Raw genomic sequence first — 27,366 nt, 5'->3', positions numbered from 1 at the left:
ACCCCACCTATGTTCCATGTATTTCTACCCCAAAGCTGCCTGCTGAGTCAAAGAGGGAGGCCCTCGAAAGTAGAGAACAGTTCCTCATGTCAACATCTGGAGTAATAAGTATGACTTAGGAAACCTGTGATTTTTAAAAACACTTATTTGACTACGGAGAGTTGTGCTGGACTGAAAGTCAGGAGACTAGGTTGCAGTTCCAGCTCTGCTATTCAGCAGAATTGCAACCTTCAGCAAATGATTTAACCTGTGCGGATTTTGGTTTTCTAGTCCAGAAGATGTAGACTTTGACTAAGTGATCTCAAAAGTTCCTTCTAGCTCTAGAATTCTGTGATTCTCTGCAAACGGGTTTTCCAAGTACTTAATGCTCATTGCGGAAGGTAGTGTTTCTTACCATATTTCCAAAGTATCTTAGCAATTGTTGCATAGCTAAGGAAGTTAAAAAGTTTAAATTTAGAAAAAATTTAATGATCTGGGAACAGGAATTGTAGTACCTGACCTGTATCTGGTGGCAAAATATTCATTTGCAGATTCCCTAGGATATCCACAGGGTAAGGTCATAAGCCTTATTAAAGCTGCTTGTTCACTGCTTGCTAGAGGGAATTCTAACATAATCCATTTATCAATCACAGTTACTTGAATTTTGCATGGTATGTGCACATCATATGGTTACCATTTAGAGGTAGCATTTCCTTTGTCAACATATATAAAATTTAGTCCTAGGACATACCTCTGTATTTCATTATCTCCAGAGTAGTGTTATATTTCTTAGCTTGATGATACCATAATATTACTAGATGGTACAGCTGCTAATGCTACTTTAAAGTATTTTGATATCATGTGGATAGTGTTATACTGTAAATTAAATAACATGTTGGTCTTCATAGTCACTTATAACATGAAGTAATACGCATGTTATTTTCTTTCTTCCTAGTGAGATTCACTGTATATTTTTAGTTAAGCAAAGGAACTTTGAAATTTGTTCCCATGATTTTAGTTATTTGAACTTTTAAAATTTTATGTTTTATATTAGTAGAATTATTTTCAAAATAAACACTTTCACTGAATTTTTTTGTCTCTATAATTATTTATCATATGGATTTTTTTTTGAGATTTAATAGCTTCCATGTATCTTGTATTCATAGATCAGTTTGACAAACTTACTATTTTGGGATTCTTTCGTTGTGATTTGTCAAATAAAAATAAAGTCAGCTCCAAATTTTATTTACATCTAACGTTCTGTAATGTGTTACTACTACTGTGTTTTACTATACTTCAGTTTATTATATTACTTTAAATTTGTTTAAGTAATCAAATGTATTTTTAGCTGTGTTATCTGATACTTAATAGAGTTCCTATTATCAAAATTTATTCTTAACATGTCTACACTAAGATGATTGATTTTAAATCAGATTAGATCCATATACAATGAAAAAATTCTTATTTCAAAATACTATGCAAATAACAGCAATATGAATATGGACTACCAGAGTTTTATTATTATTGGTGGTGATCAGTGGAAAATATTGAAAAGAGCATAATCATGATAATTTAGAAGCCGTGGTCTTCATATTTAAAATTAATATTTTGTGAAGCTTCTTTCCCAGTGCTGAGACTGAGACAAGTAAGAACTTAAGTACATACTTTTCCTCTAGGAGCTTATAGTGTTTTTAACCTTTTACTTTGAAAAATTTCAAACATACTGAATAATAGAGAACTCCATATACCCATCATTTTGATTTAAAAATAAACATTTTGAAAATTTTTCAAATTTATTTTTTGGTTGGAAAGTTTTAAAATAAATTATAGAAATCATGACATTTTACCTCTAAATACTTAAGTACCTATGTATTTCCGAAAAACAAGGACAATTCACCATATTGTCACAATGCCATTACCTCACTTAACAAAATTAACATCATTCCTTAATATCAGGTACAGTTTATTTTTTCTACTTTCTTTCTTCTTTATCCTAAAATTCATGAGGAAATGGGAATACACACAAGTTTTAGTTGAATTATACTGAAGCTCTCTTTTCCTTTTTTTCTTTTTTTAAAATTACTTATTGCAGTAGACTTCTCTGCCATAGCTTCGCTTTCTGTAAATTGAGTAACCTAGATCATCTTTGGCCTCTTTTAGTTCTCATAGCCTCTGACTTCCTGGATAGAACTGGTTGTTAGCTACAAATATGACTTAGGAAACTACTGTGTACAGAACCAGGTGAGCACGATTTCTTTCAGTTAAATATCCATAAGGAGAGTAAGTTTCTAGTCTTGTAACTAGGAAAACAAGGGTTGTGTTTTATTCACTGATGTGTATCCAGCAGCTGGCACAGAGAGTGGCAGATAATAAGTACTCAATAAATAACTGATGAGTGAAGAATGAGTCATTGAATAGGTTAGTGCATAAACAAATTGATTAATTAGTCATTCAATGTTCAGGAGTAACAGGTAAAGCCAGCCAAGTAGAGCTGGACATAGTTTAGCCAAGTACGGCAACTGAGCCCTTTGCACATTTCTTAAATTCCTCTTGGGGGAAGTCTAATCACTGTGACAAGAGATCTTTACTACTTAATGTAGCCATTATGAGTGTTTTCTTATAGATAGAGCTCTGTCAGCATATTTGCAAAGAAACTGAGAATGGAGACTTCTAGGGGTTGAATCCCATCACCTCAGAAGATGTTGAAGTCCCCACCCCTGGTATCTGTGAATGTGACCTTATTTGGAAATAGGGTCTTTTGAGTTGAGATGACGCCATTAGGGAAGGCCCTAATACAATATGGTTGTTATTCTTATAAAAGGGGAAGCTTGGACATAGAGACAGACATGCATAGAGGAAAGATGATGTGAAGAGACAGGGAGAATGCTTTCTACAAGCCGAAGAACACCTGAGATTGCTAGAAGCTAGGAGAGAGGCATGGTACAGATTCTGCTTCACAGCCCTCACAGGGAACCAACCCAGCCAACACCTTGATTTCAGACTTCTAGCCTCCAAACTATCAGACAATAAATTTCTATTGTTTAAGCCATCTAGTTTGTGGTACCTTGTTATAGCAGCCCTGTAAAACTATTACTGGGACCTAGACATAAATCATTGGATGGAGGTTGAGATGTAAATTTTCCAAATAATTTTAATAAAAATCTCAGGATAATGTTCTGTCCCATGTAAGTTGCTAACATGTTAGCATGAATACCGATGTATTTTGGCCATATGTGTGCTTTGGGCACCAGGATAGAGAAAGAAAAAGGAAAGGGGGAAAAGTAAGAATAGAAGGCAGAAAGACACATCCTCTTTTATTTTGCCTTGTGCCACTCCAGGCGGGACCAAACCAGTTAGTGTTTCTAACATGGCTTATTCTTACACATGGAATCTCCAAGCAGTTAGTTCTTGAACACATGTGGTGGGATCTCCACTTCATAATACACTCTACCTGTTTATTCTGGAGCTAAATGTCATTGTTCAGGACCAGAAAGAAACCAATGAACAGAGGAGTGTTTACCTTCTCTTAATCCTAGGCAAAAGGTTTGATAGAAGAAGATGGCAACTATTTGCATAACTTTCAGTTGTCTTAGGGATTCAGTGTCGAATAGTTAAGAGGATGGGCTCTGGAATCAGACTCCCTGGCTCTGAGTTCTGACCCTCTCTCTTGTTAACTCTGTGTTCTTAGCTGTATTAGTTTACCTTTTTATGCTTCCATTTCTACTAATAAAAATAAGGATAATAGTACCTTTCTCAAAGAGGTATTGTAAGGATCAAATGATTTAAACATGTGAAAGGCTTAGACCAATATCAGGAACATAGTGAGCACTCAGTAAGTAACAGCTAGAAAATATTATTTTTTATTGTGGTCATGCTTATGACAAAAGGACACCTTATCTTATTTTGCTTCTCAAGAATTGTTTAGATTTATTTTAAAAGACATATGGTGTTCTGGTTAGATGTTAAGAAAATGGTAATGAATTGGATTTAATATGTGTAGTTCTCCCCAGGTGTGTAGTTTGATATAGACATCCCTCAGGTGGTAGGGAGTAGAACATTCAGTATCTGTTTTCTATATGAGGGAAAGAGATTTCACATTTTATAAATGTATATGCTCTGTAAGTAGAAGATGGTCCACTTAACAAATCACCTATCCTCAAGAATATTTAGTTCCCAAGAGAGTTAATGTTGTTGAAAAATTAGTATTTGACTGTATATAATCAATATAAGTTTATTGAGTGCCTACTGAGTCCCACTACTCATATTATTTCTATTTCTGAAGACCAGATGTATACATGACCAAAGAACTATTTATGACCAAAATATTTGAGCATCCTAATTAACAAAGGGCTATATATAGGTGTTTTGTTTCCCAGTTAGTATGGGAAAATGTCATTTCTGAATTCTGAATCAACTCATTGACCTCTATAAATTGGATGAATTAAGAAGTACCCCTGTTGAGGGGCTGTTAAAAAACTGGAACCCTAAGGGGGTGTGCATGTAAGAATGGCATTATTGCTGTCGGCAAATACTGTCTTTGACATCAATAGAATTTGTAGTTAATGTAGAACAGAGAGGCTATTTTGAATGTTGGATAGTGTGTTTTATGTAGACACAGCTTACATGTGGTGAACCTTTTTTATAATATTACAGCAATGACAGTCAAATTACGTCAGCTAACCTTCTGTGAGTATCTACTGTTTACAGATGACACCAAGCTCTGAGCACGCTTACTGACATGTTGAAAAGTGTGAAGTTCAGATTTGATTTAGACAAAGAGGAAGACCATAAATTGGACGCAATTCAGATAGTCCTCTTCCATTGCCTGTTTATTTTGTTAAAGGACAGACACAAGTTACGTGCTTTGATATTGGAAATTAATGAAGGTATCATAAGTTCTTCGTATAATCCTTGAGAACTTGTGTCAAAAGGACAAATTGGAAATAGACTTAAGGGAAAAGTTTTCTTTTGTAGGTAAAGGCATTTTTAGTAAAGAAGCAATTGCTAGCCTATGAACTGTTAAGGAAATTTCCCCCCAAGATCTGGAAAGCATATTAAGTCACAGCCATATTTAATCAAATAGACTTTCATATATTGCTAAAAGAACCAGGTTGGAATAGAAAAGCAGGTCATGAGGTCAAAATGCTCATATCATTTAGAATACTACTAGCTATACCTCTGTATTTTGTTATCATGCTTGAATTTATGGGGCCATTTAAGGGAGTCATAGACTTGGGCCTCATGGAGCAATAGATGGAGTGAAGAGATAATGATAAAAAGTACAGCTTTTCTGCTGTTTCTTCATATGATAACCTCATGGGTGTGTCTTTAAGTCTCTCAGACTCAATGAATATTAAATATAAAGAAAGGGTAAAATTCCAGATTTGAAATATGAGTAGGTAGTTATGAGATCTAGGAGGAAAAAAACCCCTCATTTTATCCTACTTTTTCAAGAATAAGTGCATGTTTCATCCATCAGAAAACAGAATTGCATACTTTTTACAGCTCACTAAAAGATAAGGTCAAACTGTATTTTTGAAAAATATATCTTTGTACTTATTCTAATAAATATCTTGTTTGAAGGACCAGCCTGGTGGCATAGCAGTTAAATTTGTGTGCTCTGCTTTGGTGGCCCCAGGTTCATGGTTTTGGATCCCAGGCGTGGACCTACACAGTGCTTATCAAGCCATGCTATGTTGGCATCCTACAGCCAAAATAGAGGAAGACTGGTACAGACGTTAGCTCAGTGACAGTCTTCCTCACACACACACACACAAACACACACAAATATGCATCATGTTTGAAAAGTAACCTGGTGCCTTTTAAAAGTTACATTATTTTGTCAAGGCTGAGCAGTAGTAATGCACATGTACATGTATCATTTGCGGCACTTTATTGCTGGCAAAAGCAAGGTAGGGAAGTTGAGGAGAAATAAAGTACTATACAGTAAAAGAATAAAAAGCACATATTTATATCAAAACGTAGTAGCATCTATGAGGCTACATACAGGTTTATAACAGATATCAATGACTTTTGTGAACATAAACATGCTGCGTATTCATTCCTTGCTCATTCCCCTTTGGGCACATAGTGATTTTCATTAGTCAGTAAGCATTTAATTTTTTGTGAAGATGTTCACATTACAGTATCTTTTGAAAAAATAGGAAAATATTATAAACCCTATTCAAATAAAATAAATGTTGGCTTTTTTATAATAAGAGCCTTTAAAGTTTCTGAGTAAGTCTATATGTTCTTCCTAGAGTTTTAAAAGTGTTTTCCAAACTGCCATTTAAAAAAGTCATGCATAGTGTCTGTCACCCTCCATAATATAATTTCTGTCAGTCTCTGGAATGGAGCTTAACAGACGCAATTCTTGCTGCAACAGGGTGTGCTAATTAAAAGGATTTAATTGTATAAAATAGTCTAAATTATGATAAAGTATTTGCTTGTACAAGAAAAATTTAAGTTCTTGAAAAGTGACTCTCATTTTTGGGGTTGTATATACATCTCTTCTCTAACGTGAATTTGGAAAGTGGGGGTAAAGTAGTAATGTGATTTAATGAGTGGTCACATCCTGATGGGCAATGACATTTGTTCACATTAGCATCTTGCTTCTTTCTCTTCCAGCTCTATAATCTCTTGCACCCCTTTTCTAGCTGACATTTTCCTGTCCATTATATCAAATTTTGAGAAATGTTTCCATTTGAGCGAGTCTGGCTGCATGACACTTAGGGTTCTTGGTTGCTCAAGGAGCAGGAAGGCAGCCGAGTAGACTCTTGATGGGAAAGAGGTCCTTTATTTCTTCCATCCTATGAGTCTGTCACTCAGTCCTGCCTAACCTGAGAAAACCAGGAACTGGTTGGATTAGGGTGTTAGCCACCAATCAACCAGTTTGTTTTTGGTACAAAAATGAATTAATCATTTTCTTTCCAAATCTCCTCCTCCTCCTTCTATTCTCTCTTTCTGTGTTCATTGAATCCTCGCTTACCCAGCCAGCCACACCATTTTCAGAGTTATCTTGACTTTCTCTCTCACCCTCTTATCCAGTAACTGTGGCTCTCTTCTTTGTCTCCCATCTTTTGTTCACCGGTGCCCTAGTCCAGCCTCCCATCGCCTCTTGCCTGGACTATTATAATATTGTTCTAAGTGAACTCTGCTTCCATTTCCTCATTATGATGCTGCCACTGCTGATAATCTTATTCCTTGCAAAAACCTTCAGTGACTTTTATTTGTACAAAAATTGTGTCCCAGCTTCTTAGCATGGTTTTCACAGATTTCTGTGAACTGATGCTAACCAGTTTTTCTGGCTTGTGTTGTGTTTCCAATAACCTCTCCACACCCAACACACATTGACCCATGCCCTGGTTTTCCTTCTTGTGTTATTTCTTCTTCCCTTTCTCCATCTGTGGAAATCTTAGATATTTTTCAAGGCCCAACTTAAATGTTTTTTCTTTCTCTGAGTCCCCCAATTAGAAATAACCTCCCCTTCCTCAAAAATATTATTAAACTGAAATCTATTACACTTTTGTCAGAGTGCAATGTTACCTCTAGACCTTTAGGTGTGCTTATGTCATCTCCCCTTAAAACCCAGTCTTCTGGTCATACTGATTTAGGTTCAGATCTCAACTTTGCCAGTTACTTAAGTTTATTGGTTTTGTATGGAGCACCTAACCTTACTCATCCTATTTTCTCATCCTCCAGATATCTTCAAATAACTTCCTTCTAGGGGCATGAGGGTTAAATGATTTGACTTCTGTAAAGCACTCAATGCTTTCACATAGCAAGTATTCAATGACTATGCATTATTTTCTCTTTCTTTTTTAACTGTATGATTCTTGATAGTTTATCATGCTTGGCACTCAGGTATCTATTGAAAAGAATTTGCTTCAATTGTCCAATTATTACCATCAAGTCAAATCAATAAAAATTTACTTAAACCTACTGTGCAGAAGGCCGTAAATTAGGTGCTGTCATGGATACAAAAAAATGTATATACAACATTATCTTGGCCCTTTGTCCCCTAGGAGCTTACAGCCTGTAAATGTGGAGCCAAGGCATAAGTAAAAGGGAAGCTAAATAATTTTGTACATTTTTAAATTGTAAATCCATGTGGACACAGATGAAAATCCAATAAGTTGCCCTGTGGTTAAAGGGATCGACATACCAGAATAGATTCAGATATGTGTGAATTCAGAGGGAGTGAAGTGTGAATCCAGGAGGTATGGTAGGAAGTAGAGAAGAGCACTTGGGTATCCCTGGAGGGGAGCTGAACTGAAGAAAAAGGCCCTTCCTATTTGATTTACTGCAAAGAAGAGTAGTTTTCACAGGGTGCTCTGTAATAACTGGTTTTACCCATTCATGGGAAAAGTAAAGCAATCTAAGAGTCTACAAGCATCAGGAAGCAAAGGAGATGGGAAGTAAAGGCTTAACTAAGTGCAGAACTTGAGAATGTGGCAAAGATGGGTGCACATCTGGCCATTTAAAATAGGAAGTTGATTTTTGAGACTGGCCTGCTTAGTATAGGAAAGTCTGATGGTCATCAAAGGCTAATTTGTTTTTCATCTTCATTTGTTTAGCACTTTTAATCAAGGCTATGATTTACTGACCACCTGTGTCAAATCTAGTTCTCAGAGAAGCAGATGCTGAGACAGAATTAGGAGTACAAGGGTTTTGTTGGGGAAAGGAAGTATATTAACTATGAGAGATAAAAGGAAGGGAAGCAGGGTTGGACAAGAAAGCTTTCAGAGTGGGATTTTTTTTTTTTTTTTTTGAGGAAAATTAGCCCTGAGCTAACATCTGCCACCAATCCTCTTGTTTTTGCTGAGGAAGATTGGCCCTGAGCTAACATCCGTGCCCATCTTCCTCTATTTTATATGTGGGATGCCTGACACAGCATGGCTTGATAAACTGTGCCTAGGTCTGCACCCTGGATCCGAACCAGCAAACCCTGGGCTGCCAAAGCAGAGTGTGTGAACTTAACCCCTGTGCCACCAGGAGTGGGATATTGATATGACACCTGTGAAAGGAAAGAGGACAAGAAGGATTGGGCAGGGAAAGCTCAGACTATGACACGTTCTGACAAAGCCTCAGCCAAGCCATTAGGGAGCATCAGAGCAAAGAGTGCCCATTAGAAGAGTCTCTGTTGGGGTAGAAATGGCCACACAGTTTGCCCACCATGATCATTCTTTGGCAGTGGCTACCCAGGAAAAGTGTGGCCATAGCTGCCATGCTATGGCAGTTCCTAATAGCCCTGCCGCTGGAGGTTGTCAGCTTATTTCAGTCCTCAAAGGTGAAAGGCCAGTTCTTTCTTGATGGGATTGCACCTCAGTGGCTGCCACACTACCTTTTCAATAATAAAATATTAAATTGAAAGTCCATGAGAGCATTAGTTTTAGGTTAGGTGTCTTTTGGGGGGCTGAGAAATTCCCTAAAATAATAAAACCCTTTGTAGAAGCTGGACTTAGTGAACACTGGGTGACCCGCATTGTTTGGGTGTATCACATTATTTTTCATGTTAAATGTGGATAATGACACACAGCTTCCCTACCTACCTCACAAAGCTGTCAAAAAACATGATACATATCTAAGAAAGGTAAAAAAAAAAAAAAATGAGTACCATATGGAAATGTGAGAGGCAGTACAGTATAATAGAAAGATCTATGGGATTAAAGTAAAAGGAAGCAGGCAGGGCTGTCCTTTTACTTATGGAGAAAGGAAATGGTTACTAAATTCAGAAAAGTTGCATAAAAAGAAAATCATTTAAAATGCATTAGGGAGCTAGATATTTAAATTTTCCTATGTCTAATCTTATTACAACGCAAACAATCATCCCCCTGCTTGACTTTGGTGATCTCGAGTTTCCTAGTACAGGCTTTCCTAAAACCAGGGATACTATGTATATATTTATACTTAAAGTGAAAAATATTAACTAATTTTCTTTTGATTTCACAGAAAAAAAGAGATAATATTTAAAAAGTTAAATGAAAACCAAGTTTTACTTTAGAGTAGGGATTGGCAAACTTTTTCTGTAAAGAGCCAGGTAGTAAATATTTTAGGCTTTTACGAGCTCTGTGGGCCACATATGGATCTCTGTTGCATATTCTTTTTCTTTGTTTCTTTGTTTCTTTCTTTCCTTTTTTTTTTACAATGCTATAAAAATGTAAAAATCATTCTTAGCTCAAGGGCACACAAAAACAGGACCTAGACTGCAACCCCTACTGTAGACTCAGTTCTGCTTAAACTTATTTTTGACTTCAACAAAATTTCAGAAATAGACAAACTCCAAATTCTGTATTTACAAAAAAGAGAATGGACTTTGAAGTCATACTGGCATGGATTTGAATCTGCTTCCATCCTTTACTAGCTCTGTGACTTGGACAAGTTATTTAACCACTGGGATGCTCAGCTTCCTCAAATGTAAAATGAGACCAATGCTACCTGGCTGGGTGTTTGTCTGGATTTAATGAAAGAATTTGTGAAAGATACTTTGCTCAGTGATTATCACACAATTAGAATCTTCACAAATGTTACTCCTTTCCTCCCTTCCTCATCTTGTTTGACAACATTTCCCAGCCTTTTGTTTTCCTTTCTTCAAATTGTTCTAAGAATATTTTAGGTTGTATATTTCTTCCAAGTTATCATAGTAGAAACTCTCACTTTGACTTAATTTGAGTAAAATTAATTTGTCAACATTTTGATTACTTAGGACAAATTTTTGACTTTACTTTCTCTTGCATCAAATCTCTATCCAGTACATGCAGTTATTCCTAGATTTCTTCAGTAGTGCCCCACAATCTATATTTTTAAAAATATATTGATAGGTGCTAATGGTAAAATTTCCATGAGAATTTTAGAAAATTTATCCAATTCTCATAAAATCTATAAGAATATAAATATTTTAAACCATACACTACGCTAGTAGATAAAAATCTACAAACAAACAAACAAAAAGGTTTATAGGGGAAGTGGGGATAGACAGTTGTTTGTTTTGCTATTTTATTCAATAGCTTTCCATGATTATTTGAATCCTACCCACAACTCTTTATTAAGACCACTAATTGTGCACCCAATATTGGAGAGCCTAGTATATAAAGCATATATGAACAGATCTGAAGGGAGAAATACACAGCAATACAATAATAGTAGGGGGTTTCAATACTCCACTTTCAACAATGGATAGATCATCCACACAGAAAATCAATGAGGAAACATTGGACTTAAACTATGTGTTAAACCAGATGGATCTGACAGACATATACAAAACAGTCTATCCAACAGCAGCAGAATACACATTCTTCTCACACGCACCTGGAATATTCTCTAGAATAAATCATATGTTAGGACATGAACAAGTCTTAATAAATTTAAGAAGAATGCAGTCATACCAAGCATCTTTTCCAACCAGAATGGTATGAAACTAGAAATCAATTACGAGAAGAAAACTGGGAAATTCACAAATATGCGGAGATTAAACAGCATGCTCCTGAACAACCAATAGGTCAATGAAGAAATCAAATGGGCAATCAAAAAATACCTTGAGAAAAGTGAAAATGGAAACATGACATACCAAAACTTACGGAATGCAGCAAAGGAACTTCTAAGAGGGAAATTTGTAGCAATAAACACCTATCTTAAGAAAAAAGAAAGATCTCAAATAAACAACCTAACTCTACCCCTAAAGGAACTAGAAAAAGAACAAACTAAGCACAAAGTTAGTAGATGGAAAGAGATAATAAATTTTAGAGCAGAAATAAATGAAATAGAGACTAAAAAGACAATAGAAAAGATCAATTGAAACTGGGAGCTGGAGTTTTGAAAAAAAAACAATATTGACAAACCTTTAGCTAGACTAAGAAAAAAAGAGAGAATACTCAAATAAATGAAATCAGAAAGAGAATCTTTTTCAAACTCTTCCAAAAAGTAAACAAGGAGAGAACATTTCTAAACTCATTTTAAGAGGCCAGCATTATCGTGTTACCAAAACCAGACAAGGACACTACAGGAAAAGAAAAGTACAGGCTAATATCCCTGATGACCACAGGTATAGAAATCCTCAACAAAATATTAGCAAACTGATTTCAACAGTCTTTAAAGGGATAATGTACCATGAACAAGTAGGACTCATTCTTGGGATGCAAGGATAGTTCAACATATGCAAACCAATGTGATGTACATTAACAAAATGAAGGTTAAGAATCATATGATCATGTCAATACATGCTGAAAAAACATTTGACAAAATTCAACATTCTTTCATTATTTAAAACTCCCAAAGAATTGAGTCTAGAACAAACATACCTCAACATAATAAAGGCCAATTGTGATAAGCCCACAGCCAACATCCTAGTCAGTGGTGAAAAACTAAAAGCTTTTCCTATAAGATCAGGGATGAGACAAGGATGCCCACTCTCACTACTTTTATTCAATATAGTACCAGAAGTTCTAGCCAGAGCAGTTAGGCAAGGAAAAGAAAAGGCATGCAAATCAGAAAGGAAGAAATAAAATTATCTCTGTTTGTGGATGACGTGATATTATATAGAGAAAACACTAAAGACTCTACCAAAAAACTGTTAGAACTAATAAGTGACTGCAGTAAAGTTGTAAGGTATGAAATCAATATACAAAAATCAGTTGCATTTCTATACACTACCAATGAGCTATCAGAAAGAGCAATTAAGTAAACAGTCCCATTTACAGTAGCATCAAAAATAATAAAATACTTAGGAATAAATTTAGCCAAGAACATGAAAGATCTATACACTACAAACCATAAAACATTGACAAAAGAAATGGAAGAAGACACAAATACATGGAAAGATAGTCCATGCTCATGGATTGGAAGAATTAATATTATTAAAATGTCCATAATACCCAAAGCAACCTACAGATTCAATTCAGTGCCTATCAAAATTCCAATGGCATTTTTCACAGAAATAGAAAGCAATCCTAAAATTTCTATAGAACCACAGAAGGCCCTGAATAGCCAAAGCAATCTTGAGAAAGAAGAATGAAGCCAGAGGCATCACATTTTCTGATTTCAAAGTACATACAAAGCTGTAGTAATCAAAACAGTATGGTATAGGCATAAAAACAGACACATAAATCAATGGAACAGAGTAGAGACCCCAGAAATAAACTCATGCATATATGGTCGCTTAATTTTTGTCAAAGGAGCCAAGAATATAAAATTGGGCAAGGATAGTCTCTTAAATAAATGGTTTTGGGAAAACTGGATACTGACATGGAAAAGAATGAAACTGGACCCCATCTTATACCATACACAAAAATCAACTTAAAATCGATTAAAGCCTTAAGCATAAGACTTGAAACAATAAAACTCCTAGAAGAAAACATAGGAAAAATCTCCTTGGCATTGGTCTTGGCAATGATTTTTGGATTTGACACCAAAAGCAAAGGCAACTAAAGCAAAAATAAACAAGTGGGACTACATCAAACTAAAAAGCTTCTGCACAGCACAGGAAACCATCGACAAAATGAATAGGCAACCCAGGAGTGGGAGAAAATATTTTGAAAGTACATATCTGATAAGGGTTAGTATTCAAAATATACAAGAAACTCATACAACTCAATAGCAAAAAACCAAATAACCCAATTAAAAAATGGGCAAAGGACCTGAATGGACTTTTTCCAAAGAAGACATCCAAATGGCCAACAGGTACATAAAAAGGTGCTCAACATCACTAATCATCAGGGAAATGCAAATCAAAACCACAATGAGCTATCAATACACAACTGTTAGCTAGGCTATTATCAAAAAAATGAGATAGCAAATGCTAGGAAGGATGTGAAGAAAAGAAAATCCTTGTACACTGCTAGTGGGAATGTAAACTGGTACAGTCATTATGGAAAACAGTATAGAACTTCCTCAAGGAATTAAAAATAGAACTACCATATGATCCAGCAATCCCACGTCTGGGTATATATCCAAAGTAAACAAAATCATTATCTCAAAGAGATATCAGTTCTCCCATGTCATTGCAGTATTGTTCACAATAGACAAGGTATGGAAACAATCTAACGTCTGTTTATAGATGAATAGATAAAGAAAATGTGGTGTATAGATATACAATGGAATATTATTCAGCCTTAAAAAAGAAGGAAATCCTGCCATTTGTAACAGTGTGGATGAACCTGGAGGGCATTACACTAACTGAAATAAGCCAGACAGAGCAATCAAATACCGCATGGTATCACTTATATGTGTAATCTAAAACACACATACGCAAAAGTTGAACTCAAAGAAACAGAAAGTCAAATGGTAGTTGCCAGTGTCTAAGGAGTGGGGGAAATGAGGAGAGGTTGGTAAAAGGGTACAGACTTTCAGTTATAAGATGAATAAGTTCTGAGGATCTAATGTAGAACATGGTGACTATAGTTGATAATACTGTATTGTAAAATTGAAATTTACTAAGAGAATAGAACTTGTGTTCTCACCAAAATGGCCACCAAGAGCATTTCTGGTTGGTTGGGTGATACCTGGTATTATTGCTTAAGAGTTGGTGATTTATTTCTTAGAGTGCATTCTCCCTGAGGCTGCAACCATACATGTTTTAAATCACTTTTAGGTTTGAAATATTTGTTAACTAAAAGAGCAAAAGATTAGTGTATGTTTTCTTTACTATATTGTTAGGTTCTTGTAGTTATATTAAATGTAGACCCTGCATTGCCTTTCAAAGTTTGAGTAACTCAGCACAACCTTGACGCGCATAGCTCAGTGGTGACCAAGAAAGCTTTAATGTTCCCTTGACTAAACTTGAGACAGGTGTCTTCCTGACTCTAGGAACCTGTTCCCCCTTTTCTTAGAGCATTTACCTAAGAAAACTTGAAATTGTAATTCTTACTGTGCCCCTTTGAGATGTAAATCTTCTCCCAGCCTCTTGCCAGTTTTACAACCCTGGAATGTGTTTCTCAAGGAGCTCAAGGATCTAGGAGTAATCCCTTTAAATGCAATCATTAGGAAGGATCCTGTCCCTGTCCTCCCAGGCTTGGAGGGAAGGTAGGAGTGTAAACGCCAATTAGCAAACATAGATAACCTAGTCACACTGACTAGTCTCCCCTTAATTTCCTCCAGTACTTTTCCACTAGCTCACCCCCAGTGCTTAAAAACTTTCCCACCTTTTGTTTCAGTGGAGTCGAGTTAAATCTCTCTGTTGTTGTAAGTTTCTCTCCCCTATTGCGACAGCCTTGAATAGTCTCTCCCTTGTCTATTTAACTTGTCCAGTGTGATTTCCTTTTGACAGTGATTGAGAATGAAGACTCTGGAGTGAGAACTGCAATAGAATCTTGGCTCCATTTTACTACATTAGTCACATAACCTCACTAAACTTCAGTTTGCACATGAGTAAAATGGAGACAGTGGTACCTACCTATAGGTTCTGTGAGGATGGCATGGATCAATGAATGTAAAGCTTTCAGCATGCTGTCTGGTGAACATTAGGCACTCCATAAATTTTAGGTCTAATTTTTTTGGCTAATGACTACCTGAAAAGTTTCTTGATAACTCTCTCTCTCTTTTTTTAATAGTAAACTAATGTATTTAAAATGTTTCCATTTGCTAAATTATGACCATGTACATTTTCGGGATATCTACTTTGCAAAATGAAGTCTATCTATTTGGTTCTTGAAATACATAAAGATAAAAATGCATCATAAATAATGAAAGCAAGCAACCAGTTATATAATTAATTGGTCATGAAGTCTAGGTACTTAGGTCAGAGGGATCAGTTACTTCTGAGGCCATGTTGAGACACCATTTGTGGGCGAGAGAGACAAAACTGAAATAATCATGTTTTCAGACACTCTAGCAAGCTATGTTCTCCAACAAATGAAGAAAACTGCTGTTTCTATTTTGAAGTTCAACATATCTCGTACTTAGGCTATCCTAAACCAAAAACTTAAAGAAACTGAAATTTAGATACGAAGTTTTCTTTTAAAAGATATATTTTAAAATGCACGTTGTATTGCAATACTCTATTGTTTTGAAGCTACATCATGAAATGTTGCCTTAATCCCTACTTTTTTTGTTTTTGAGGAAGATTAGCCCTGGGCTAACTACTGCCAATCCTCCTCTTTTTGCTGAGGAACAGTGGCCCTGAGCTAACGTCCGTGCCCATCTTCCTCTGCTTTATATGTGGGAAGCCTACCAAGCAGGGCCAAGCAGTGCCATGTCTGCACCCGGGATCCGAACCGGTGAACCCCGGGCCGCCAAGAAGCGGAACGTATGAATTTAACCGCTGCGCCACCATCCCGGCCCATTAATCCCTACATTTTAAAGAAATACATGTGAAACAACACATTTTAAAAGTTAAAACTGCTTGCTTTTTGGGGGGAGCATAGTAACAGATAGTTGAGAAGTACTATATTCTGATTACATGTCAGAATAAATGTCTAGTCATAGCAGTTCCCTATTGAGTGTATGCTCTATCTGTAAAATACTTCTCTGCCCTTCTTTCTCTCTCCAAAAGTAATCTAAGAAAAATTCACTTGAATTGCTATCTGACTTTTAACAATCTATATTCTGTTTGGAGACCCTGCTTGCAATTCTGACTGACTTACAAAGATAACAGTGATGATATGGATCGGTCTGAAAGGCCAAAAGTACTGCATTGATGTTCCATTCTTAAATAGAGACAACATGATGGTGTTTTTTGTCTTTTTTCTTTTAAGAGTATTACCTCTTACAATATGTTCACTATTTTTATACTTCCTGTTCATGGAGACTCCTATAACATAGGTTAATATTTTCAGATTGTTTGGGCTCGTCTCCCCTCCCTGTTAAAATAGTTTTATGTTACATGAAGGGGTTACAAGTAAAGGGAGAGCCTCATAAGCTGTATGAATACAGATAAAAAGATCTATTATGGTAAATGGTGTCTAGATGCCTACCTGGAGGAAAGGGAATTTAGGAGCAAAATAAAAAGACTGAAAATCTAAGTCAACTCAGAAACAAGATATGCCTATGATGAAGTAAGGATTTAAGTTGGAAAGTTAGTTTGTTATGGCCCCCAGTTGTATATGTTTTATCCTAAGGCACCATTTGGTTTAATAAAATGTAGATCTGAGGCTGTTCTTAACCTCTCAGTTTCTTAAGACTTAATTATAAAGGTTATATTTTCAAAGGACAAAAGCATTATTCATCTGTCGGTTCATGTCTTCCAGGTTTATCTTGCAGATTATGGACTTTGCTACAGATATTGTCCCAATGGGAACCACAAACAGTATCAGGAAAATCCTAGGAAATGCCATAATGGGACAATAGAGTTTACAAGCCTGGATGCCCACAGGGGAGTGGGTAGGTTCTCTTTTCCTTTTTCTTATTTTTATTTCAGAAGAATGATTAAAGAGTAATAAGACTCCATGAAATGACCTTTGCATAGTCCGTTTGAAGAGTGAGAGCATTGGTGAGATTTTCTCAAAAGTAGTGAATTTCTGTATGCCAATAAATATTTCTTCTAACATGGGAAGGAGATACAGACTGACAAGTGAGAAAGGAGCAAAAGGGTATCAAGTAAGCAAACATTGATGGTCATTTTGGGCAGAAATTACTAGTTTGTATAGAATAAACTTGGAAGTCAGCAACTGAATTTTTATGCTGTAGTGAATATCACAGATTTGGTAAAGGTGCACATGTGAAGAATTATTCCTGGTTTTCATTGTGCCCTTCTAAAGCTTTCATTGAGCTTTAGAAGATACCATCTCTCAACAAAAAGGAAATCTTTCCTGCAACTATAAAGTGTTAACTTGTGGAAATCTCTCCTAGTCGCCTTTCATATATCTTACTTATTTAAACTCACTTTGATGGTATTGGAAACACATTTGCAGGTAAATTACATACATAGTCCTTTTATTGGATATTGATTATACTGCCTTGCATTCCAAGGCAGACTTAATTCAACAATTCCCTAATTAGTTAAAGTCATAACCTATGTCTTGTATTCATTTACCATTAATTAAACCTTAGCTGTTTATTACACTGCAGTCCAAATCCAATAGCCGACCCAGAAAGCCATGGAAAAGGAAGTAGGAGGTCAATATTGAAAATATATGGTGCAGAGTCCCACTGATGGTTGCTTTGTTCACAATCAATATGGTCAATGCAACTGTACTTTCTTAGTTGCTCTGTCAGCAAGACAAAAAGTCAATTCTAATGTTATGCTAGTGAAAAAATGGCGATTATTGAAAAACTTTGGCTTTCAAAATTATATTCTTTGTAAACTTTGCTTATAAAAGTGCTTTCAAATATGCTAAACCATACATATAATTTTTAAACAGCTTTAGAAGGACCACAGTTTCACTAAAAGGCAATTAGACATTTGCACTTGTTAATGGCTGTTGAACTGTTACCCTAACTGATACTTTCTAACGAGTTTTAGTTGGTACAAACAACTGTATATTATTGCCTTTTCTATTAAAAGGACCATTGACCATGTAATGTAGAGGGTCTTGATCATTTTCTGGAGCAATTAAAACCCACACTAGTTTAAGGTAGGCTGATGGCAGAGTGAAATAAGTGTGTCAGTGGTATACCTCCTTCCTTTCAGGAAAAAGCATAGGTTAAATTTTCTGAAATGGAAATTAGCTTTTATACTCCTCATCAGAGTAAATCACTACATTTGTTTTTTGAAAGATAGTTTGGTTGGAAAAGTAACGATCACTCAGAAATTTTGTAATATTGTGTAATTTTTCACCATTTACATTATTAACAAATCAGTGAGCATTTACAGATATAAATGAGACATGGCTTTAATTAAGTTAAGAAATGTAAGAGTCAAATGCTCATTGGTAGTTTTTTTTTTTTTTTTTAATTTAAAGTTCTTTCACTCTCAATGAATTTTGTTCTTCACTTTTGCCAGATTTACCAGTATGGAAGAATTTTAAGAAACCTGAAAGTACTTATTTGATAGTAATATAACTGGACATTTACTATACAGAGTCTCAAGTTTTAGTCTGGTTACATTATTAATGATATTAACTTATGGTTGGTCCTCTTATTTCAACTGATAGCTCTCATACTGATCTGATCTGGTTCTTTTTTTTTTCTTTGAAGATTGGCACCTGAGCTAACAACTTGCCAATCTCTTTTTTTTTTTTTTTTGCTTTTTCTCCTCCCCCCAGTAGATAGTTGTATACTTTTAGTTGTGGGTCCTTCTAGTTGTGGCATGTGGGACACCACCTCAGCATGGCTTGATGAGCCGTGCCATGTCCATGCCCAGGATCAGAACCAGCGAAACCCTGGGCCGCCGAAGCAGAGCGCATGAACTTAACCACTCAGCCACGGGTCTGGCCCCCTGATCTGGTTTTGACAATTAAAATAGCTAAGAAACCATTGTCATTATGGAATGGGAAGCAGAGTCATTACATGTTGGTCTGGTCAATGTTTGGACTGTGGTAATTCTGAAAGTCCTCTACAGTCATTCCATAGTAGAGGGCAGTGTTTTCATTGTGCTGTCTTCATGAAAGATTTGAACAAATTTTTATTTTGTAGTCCATTTAAGTATTTTCTCCCTAAATAATAATATATGATGATGAGCTGGGTTGATTTCAGCATGCTAGATCTTTGGGGAGAAGATTGAACTTTGAATGATGGTAGAAAGATGATATTTATTCAGGGGAGAGCCTATGCTACATATTTTGATATTTGCTGGAAAGTTATCTGCTGGAGTGAATATTCACTTTTAGCGTAGGTTTCACAGGATTCCTTTAGAAAGTAGATTTCCTTGGGGCTGGCCCGGAGGTGTAGTGGTTAAGTTCATGTGCTCAGCTTTGGTGGCCCCAGGTTTGTGGGTTCAGATCCCCGGCAGGGGCCTACACACCACTCATCAAGCCATGCTGTGGCACCATCCTACATACAAATAGGGGAATATTGGCACACATGTTAGCTCAGGGCGGGTCTTCCTCACACACACAAAAAATAGACTCTCTTAATGCATTTAAAATAGAATTTACACTAAAATTCTGGGCATATCTATATCTACATATATACATACATACATATATATGCATATACATATATATACACACATACACATACATAAGTGTATACGTATATTTGCTGAAATTTTAATATGCAGTTTTAGTCTGGCATATAAAGTGAAGGATTTGATATCCTCAAATGTCTGAATACTATTCATTCCTAATATTTTACATTTAATTTTCCAAAGTAAAACATTTCACTTTAGGATTTTATTAGAAATGAAATAATCATTTAGTCATATCTAGAACACAGAATAAACAAGGCCATAAATCCTGTAGGTAAATGCAGAAGGTCAGATTCATAAATATTCATGTGTTTACTTTCAGTACAGTCACTATGTAGTTTAATCTCAGAAAAAACCTTTTCCATTCCTGTCCAGCTAGGAGATCCAATAAATACTAAGAAAGATAATGCAAAGGAAAGCATAAAGACCAAAACAAGTTATCAGTAGGAAATAGAACCTGTAGTTGTCAGATCATTTGCTGAGTATCAGGTGAGGCCCAGGGAAATAGTCCGGCTTCAGTGTAACACTGACTTAGGAGTTAACCACTTAGCAGAGACTGTTAACCTGATCCTACTATCTGGTCTCTGCTACTTTTTGTAGTGGTTTTTCAGAAAGCAAAGCCAACACGTTTTTCCGTGGATTAGTTGGGTTTTTATAATGAAGGAGCTAATCAGCACTTTCACCTAAGCATTTTCTAGTTCAACTTGATGTAAAAAGAGGATAGCTTGTATTATTACAAACAAAAACGTATGAATAGAGATATATAGAGATGGATGGATATAGATGAAAAGATGGATAAATGAAAAGATAACCATTCCTGGAACTATCATACATCTCTATATTTGTGTTTAAAAAAAAAATTGTAGTTATTCTTCCAAACTCAATTCTCTTGTGTGACCTAAAGGTATTTTCTGAGTGACTGAAGTGCTTCATTTAGTGTAAAATTAGAGTAATATATGTTGGGCTTATTTCTTCTATTATTAAGTTTTTATTCTTCATAAAAACTAACATGTATAAACATTGGCACATTTTGGGCTTGTTGCCTGATAATTAAAGAGAATTATATCTGTGTCAAATGTACTATTTCAAAATTTGTTACATTCTTAGTAATGTTAAAAAGCAATATTTGGATCAATATGTGGTATGGATTTTTGTAGATTTTTCTACTCACTGAGGCATGCAGTCAATACCTAATTTCTCTAGAGATATACTGCATTTAACATATTGAGCTTTTTTAAATACTTCAGACCTGTGCATTGAGTATATAATACCTGTTTTAATTTGACATCATTGACCATAAAATCTGATATCTAAATTGTGTTTTAAATGTCCATTTGTTTATATAATATATTCAGTATCAAGGAAAGAGATATATTACATACTTTTTTATTTTTGCCAATTGCTACTGTATATGAAATCCAAGTCTTGTGTTATTTCTTGCATGGTTTCATTTCACTTTAATCTAGCACTCCAACTTACAAAATATATGTGAAATAAACTGAGAATGTATTTTCATGTTTCCAAACTTGGGGAAATGACATGGTTTACACAATATTTATCTTCTTAAACAATAATTCAAAAGGGAAACCCATTTTCCAATTATAAGATATTAAGGGCAAAACATCAAATTATTGATATGCTCTGTTCAATCTATTAGAAAAACATACTGTTGGTTTCTATTTTTAGGTAAATTAGATTGCTATAAATAGTCTTTAGTTGATGTATAAATAAACATTAATGACAATACTATTCCATCTGTATGGCATAACCCAATTTTGACATTTAGACATGACTTTTAAAGTCTTGACCTCTTTGATTGGGTTAAGAATACATGTTGGCCAAATGTAAGATACCTTTGCTCTGTTGAATAACTTTTCCTAAGCCTCACACAGTAGTGTTTCATAAGAAGTTAAGGCTTAGAATTTAAAAGGTACTGAAAAGAGAGACCTGGGTTTAATATTCTATTTGAGATATGACACATTGCATTCTACTTCCTAATATCCTTTTTGAAATTGCAATAAATTGTGGCCACCATAAAATTTTCCAGCTCTTTATACATCTGAATTGAAAAAAACACTGAATAACATAGGTTACTAGTTGGAAAAATAAGAATAAACTTAAAATTTGTTCTGCAGATTGTCACGATTCACTTTGTCACGTGAGCATCTTATTCAGATATTTTCTGCTTTCTGATTGCCATTTCTGAACATATAAACTAAGTTGTGGGCATTTAAGCCCTGTCTGCTTGAGGCAAAATGTTTCCAGTTCACTTTATTATTTCCTAGCAAATCTTGTTTTTCTTCATACTTCATAATGTTACTCTATATAAGAAAACTAAACAGAAAACATTCAGGCAAATAATCAGTTCCATTTTGGAATTAACACAACACTTTTCTTTTTCTCACAATTCCTCTTTCATTCCATTTGGTGAACTGGGCCTACATAATTTTACTCCAGTTTGTCTTTAGAAAAAGGACCAGTTCTCTAAGGTAACTTCTCTGCTATTCTTGTACCAACTTGGAAGAACCATTTAACACTTTATAAATTAATGTTTTAACTAGACACCCTTCTTCATCAGAATGAAGTAGTTGGAAGAAATAGTTTCATGAAAGGATAGTTGCATGAAAAATTTTGTTAGTGCTGCAGCTTAGACCTCAGGATCTGCTGCTTGTTTGTTCCTTGCCAAAACAACTGTCTTTGTGTCAGTATGTCTTTTGGTGTTTTAAGTTACTTACCAATACTTACTTAACTATAGAAGTAGTATATGTAATGTTCTTTGAATGGTATTAAAACTAATGATGAAGGCAAAGTAATTATTAGATTGACTGTGGGCTTTGGATTCTGAAAGACTTGGATTTCAGTGCAGAGCTCTGTCAATTTTCCTCTGTGATACTGAGCAAGTTATTTAACCTCTCTGACCCTCTATTTTCTTATTTGTCAACAGAGATAATAATACTTACCTTATATTATTGTTAGGATTATTAAATGAGATAATATAAAGGCAGGGTAACTGACACAGCAGCAGCTCCATAAATCACATTAATTGTTTTTATTTTAACTATGCATTCTAGTGTCAGCTGTTTCTGGAATCTGCTTTCTAGTGAAATAGAATTCAAGTCCTCACGTGTACCTTTTTTTATTATTGTTGTTTTTACTCTTCGCAATACTTTATAATTTAGAAATGTTGAGCAATTGAGAACACCACAGGCTTTCAACAGAAAGAGTCACTTACATTGCTCCATATTAATAAGGTAAATAAAATTAGATGCTAAATTATATTTACAAACAAGAGAATATAGAGGAAAAATATTAATAACTAAATCTTGCTACATTTTCAAGCAGTAGCACCATAAGTAAAGGTTTGATTTTTTAGGAAATCTATATGAAAACTTACTGTTAATGATTATGTTAATTATCAAGTGCAACTGAAGAACCTTATTTGTTACAATAAATTATACAGAAACAAAATAATCCATGATATATTTCAACTTTCAAATTAAAAAAGATTTTTTATAGTTAGATATTAATAGTCCTCTTCAACTATTATCGTCTTGTTGTTTTTCAGCATTTTAATTTTTTTTTTAAATAGAGGAAATAACAGAATAATATAGTAAATATCCAAATATTCAATTCCTAGATACAGTGGTTATTATCATTTTGTCATATCATCTGTATTTTGGTGCTATATTTGAAAGTCAACTAAAGATATATGATTAATTCCTTGTGTTAATTCCACACAAACATAGATGCTGATTTGTCATCTAGAATATTTATTTTTAATTTAAAAAGTATTAAAATTACTCCTCTGTCTATACAGATGGAAAGAAGACATAATTATTTGTAGAGTCTTAGAGTTTAACTTCACTAAAACACATCAAACTTTGCCATTTGTTTTTCTGGGAGGGAATTTCAGGAAGAGGTATGTACTTAGAAACATTTTTAATACTTTTATTTCATTCTTTAATGGTAGGAAAGAGTGACTACAGGATTTTTTTTTTAACATTACATGTATTTCTTTTGAAAACAGTGGTAAAACATTTACCTAATCATAGTTATTAATGTATATGTGCAGTCAAAGAAAATAAGTAAAAGGTTGAAAAATGTGATAATAATTTTAATTAGGTAAGACCAAACTATAATAGTGAGGTAAAGTGAACTCTCTAAGGGCTATTTCAAATGAAGACCAGTTTATGAAAGATTGACTTCAGAAATCTAAATGACTTGTCATTACTTACAGCTTCATATCAATTAATCCCTCAGTTGGGGGGGGCGGGAAGTGGCTGGGAAGGTTCATTCCATTTTAATTCTGATTGTTTTTCTTCAAAGGGCCTCTTGTGTGTAGCCTATGTCATCCAAACAGGTGCCAGAATATAATTTTTTGAAAACTAGAGGATGTGAATTTTCTTAAGTGGTGGTAATCAGGAATTGCCATAATGGAAAAGGGACTTGTGAACACATCTGTACAAATGGAACCATTCCATTATTAATGGGAGATTTATTACTGAAGAAATCACTACAAAACAGCGTGGTAGAGATCGTGTTTTTATTTTAATAGGAAAGCCAAGTCTTGCATTAGGACATTGTTGAAGCTTGTGCAGAAAGTAAATGGCACCCAGGGGACTGTAGCATTCTGCTAGATTGAAGGGCCTTTAATAATCCAATACTCTGATAGCAGTTAAGATAGAGTACGTGTAAGAGCTAATCTTGTCTTCTGCTTTTATGATAACTTATGCATGGTAACCAAAAGTAGTTATGATGTGCTAGCAGCATTGTTCTTAGTAGATGACTTTTTAAATTAAAAACTAAGTTTGCTGAGTGACTTTTCAGTTTATTTAATGAAAGATAATAAAATAGAATACCTGTTTACAGCAGGTTTAACAGCCACATATTGCACTTAAGAGATTTTTATATCCCTACACAGATGAACATTCAAGTAATGGTAGAAATTTAAATACCAGCCTGTTGTTTTATAACAATTTGAATGGTTATAAAAATGAGTTTATTTTGTGGGATTTTGTTAATGTTCTAATTATTATTTTGGTAATATTATATTTGACACAGTTCTTAGATTTCACTGTCCATCTTTTGAAATAAGGCACTTTGAAAAATATATAAAATTACGATGAAATTAGTCTACAGCGTTTAATAGTTTTATATAAATGATATTTAGTGGTCTAAAAATGTTCTCTTTCACTTTTTGCATTTTTTATGAAAACATCTCATATTAAATTTGGAAAGCCTCTGTTTGGCTTCAAAATCTACTTCCCACTGCCTCTGCCCTCAACTGCATGCACATCATTCATTGCCTCAACTTTGTATTTTCTATTCAGGATATTTGAGCCAGAATTTTAGCTTTAGGACTGCTTATATCTAAAAATAATATTTGTAAAATGTTAGAGCCATGTACCCAAAACAGTAGGCATATTTTATCCTGTACTTTCATTTAACTGAAAAATCTTCAGACAGACCTGTTTTTTAATACTGCACACTAGATGGCAGTTTTGTCATATTCTTCTCGCTTCCAATGCTACCAATATGAGGGGAACAGGAAAGGCCATCAATGTTTAGTCTGCACTCAGAGGGTCTCTGCATGACCAATGTAGACCCCATGGACTTCCTGGAACATATGTTAGCAATTTAGCTGCAGACATTTATTTCTTTGTTTTACTGCTTGGCTCTTTGAGAAAGTGTTGGTGCCAGGTTATGGGTTGTCTGGATCATGTCAGAGGCCATGGAGATCAAGTTCATGTGACAGCCCAGACTAAGGAAGGATGAAGTTGGAGGAGGTGAGGAAACTGACCCTTACTTTCAACAGCAACAAGTCACTGCCTGTCTGTGGACTGGGGCCAAACGCCTGGGCGTTTAAGTTTTACTCCAGCTGAACAAACAAAACACATTGCCCATTTGGCTTTTTCATATTTCATCAGTGGTAGTTCATTCAGTGATTTCTCTATTTCTCAAAACTTGCTTATCCCTCATCTTTCTCTCTTAATGCTTACTCCTCTAGCCCTGTCCAGACGAAGTGACCTTGAAATCCTCGGCTACTGCCTGCTGCGGTGGTTATGTGGGAAACTGCCCTGGGAACGGAACCTGAAGGACCCTGTGGCTGTTCAGACTGCCAAAACAAAGTACAGCTTTTCAAGTATTCCATCATGTACAGCAACAGGTCTGAAGGGATACATTAAAGAGAGTTAATATCCCAGAGAAGATTGCCAGTCACCCAACATGATAACCAAAGCAAATTTCTTAAATTTGAAAAATATTTTTAGAAAAACCAAACAGCTTACAGACATAAAATCCATTAAGATAACACCTCTGAAATCACATGTATGTGAGTTGTAATGCAAAATATAAAGTGAAATTTTGGTTCCTTTACATGGTGTTTTCCAAAGCTTGGATTCTAGGTGGTAGTATTTTCGAGGAAGAGTATTTTCAAATTAGCATTGTACCAGGATATGCAGGAAGTCTGAGCTTGGTGGGATTGATATTACAACAGTGTGAAATGGGACAAATAGGGCTTATGTTTTCACGTGAGAGCAACATACCTCTTTTCTTAATCCTATGTCTTGGAGGGAGTATGTTTTATTTCTTAGGGAAGAAACAAACAATTTTCATATGAGCAGTTTGTATAAGAGATAACCTTGCAGCCACATAAACATTTTTAATATTCTACATTCAATTTTTATCATCTAGAATATGTTAGCATGAGAATTAGGTCAGACTGAGAACAGAGCATGTTACTATTTTCTCACTGATCAGGCCTAAGAAAAAGTCAATTGCTTGTAGCACTCACTAGCCAGTTTTTCATTATATACCAAGATATGCTCAATAGTAGTTATCCACAGATATAATATCACTATCGGAAAAGGAAGCTATGTTTTAAGTAGGGCAAGTTACAACAGAAGTTTACAAAAGGGGTAGCTGATCCATAGAAATTAATCTTCAAATTCAATGTGGCATCAGTTCTTAATAGAGAGAAAGGCTAGCCTGCAGATGCAGAATAATACAGATTACATTTGTAAATACTGACATATATTACCTGAAATATTTCTCCACTTGGAATCTTGATCATCCTATCCCTTACCCAAAACTAGCACATTTCTCTGTCAGTATTAGAACTATCTGATCAGTGATTTACTGCAGTGATTACTGTGTCCGTATTAACCCGTGTGTAGCTGACAGTTTTCAATATGAGTCAAGTCAAAGCACAGTAACGGGCATATATGAACAGTCTTGGTATCCAATTTTCCACCTCAGTTTACCTAATTTGAATAATGTACTTTATTTAAAACACTAGCATTTTAATTCTAATGATTATATGAGTATGTTTTTCTTTTAATCAGACATTCTACTGGGGCCGGCCCAGTGGCACAGCAGTTAAGTTCACACGT

The 27,366-nt window shown here is 35.0% G+C and overlaps 1 protein-coding gene across 3 annotated transcripts in view; it reads left to right on the top strand.

Annotated features, from left to right (window-relative positions):
• The window catches only part of VRK2 (VRK serine/threonine kinase 2), a 95,146-nt gene that overhangs the window by 48,839 nt on the left and 18,941 nt on the right, over nucleotides 1–27,366 (top strand). For all 3 annotated transcript variants that reach the window (XM_046661229.1, XM_046661231.1, XM_046661230.1), the window contains 2 exons: nucleotides 17,157–17,289; nucleotides 25,983–26,103. In XM_046661229.1, the coding sequence (XP_046517185.1) occupies nucleotides 17,157–17,289; nucleotides 25,983–26,103 (254 nt within the window). The remainder of the gene's footprint in view (nucleotides 1–17,156; nucleotides 17,290–25,982; nucleotides 26,104–27,366) is intronic.

This window comes from Equus quagga, chromosome 5 (genome assembly GCF_021613505.1).
Source record: "Equus quagga isolate Etosha38 chromosome 5, UCLA_HA_Equagga_1.0, whole genome shotgun sequence".
Taxonomy (NCBI): Eukaryota; Metazoa; Chordata; class Mammalia; order Perissodactyla; family Equidae; genus Equus; species Equus quagga.
Note: the sequence above shows the minus strand (reverse complement) of the source record. Positions and strands in the feature narration are given on the sequence as shown.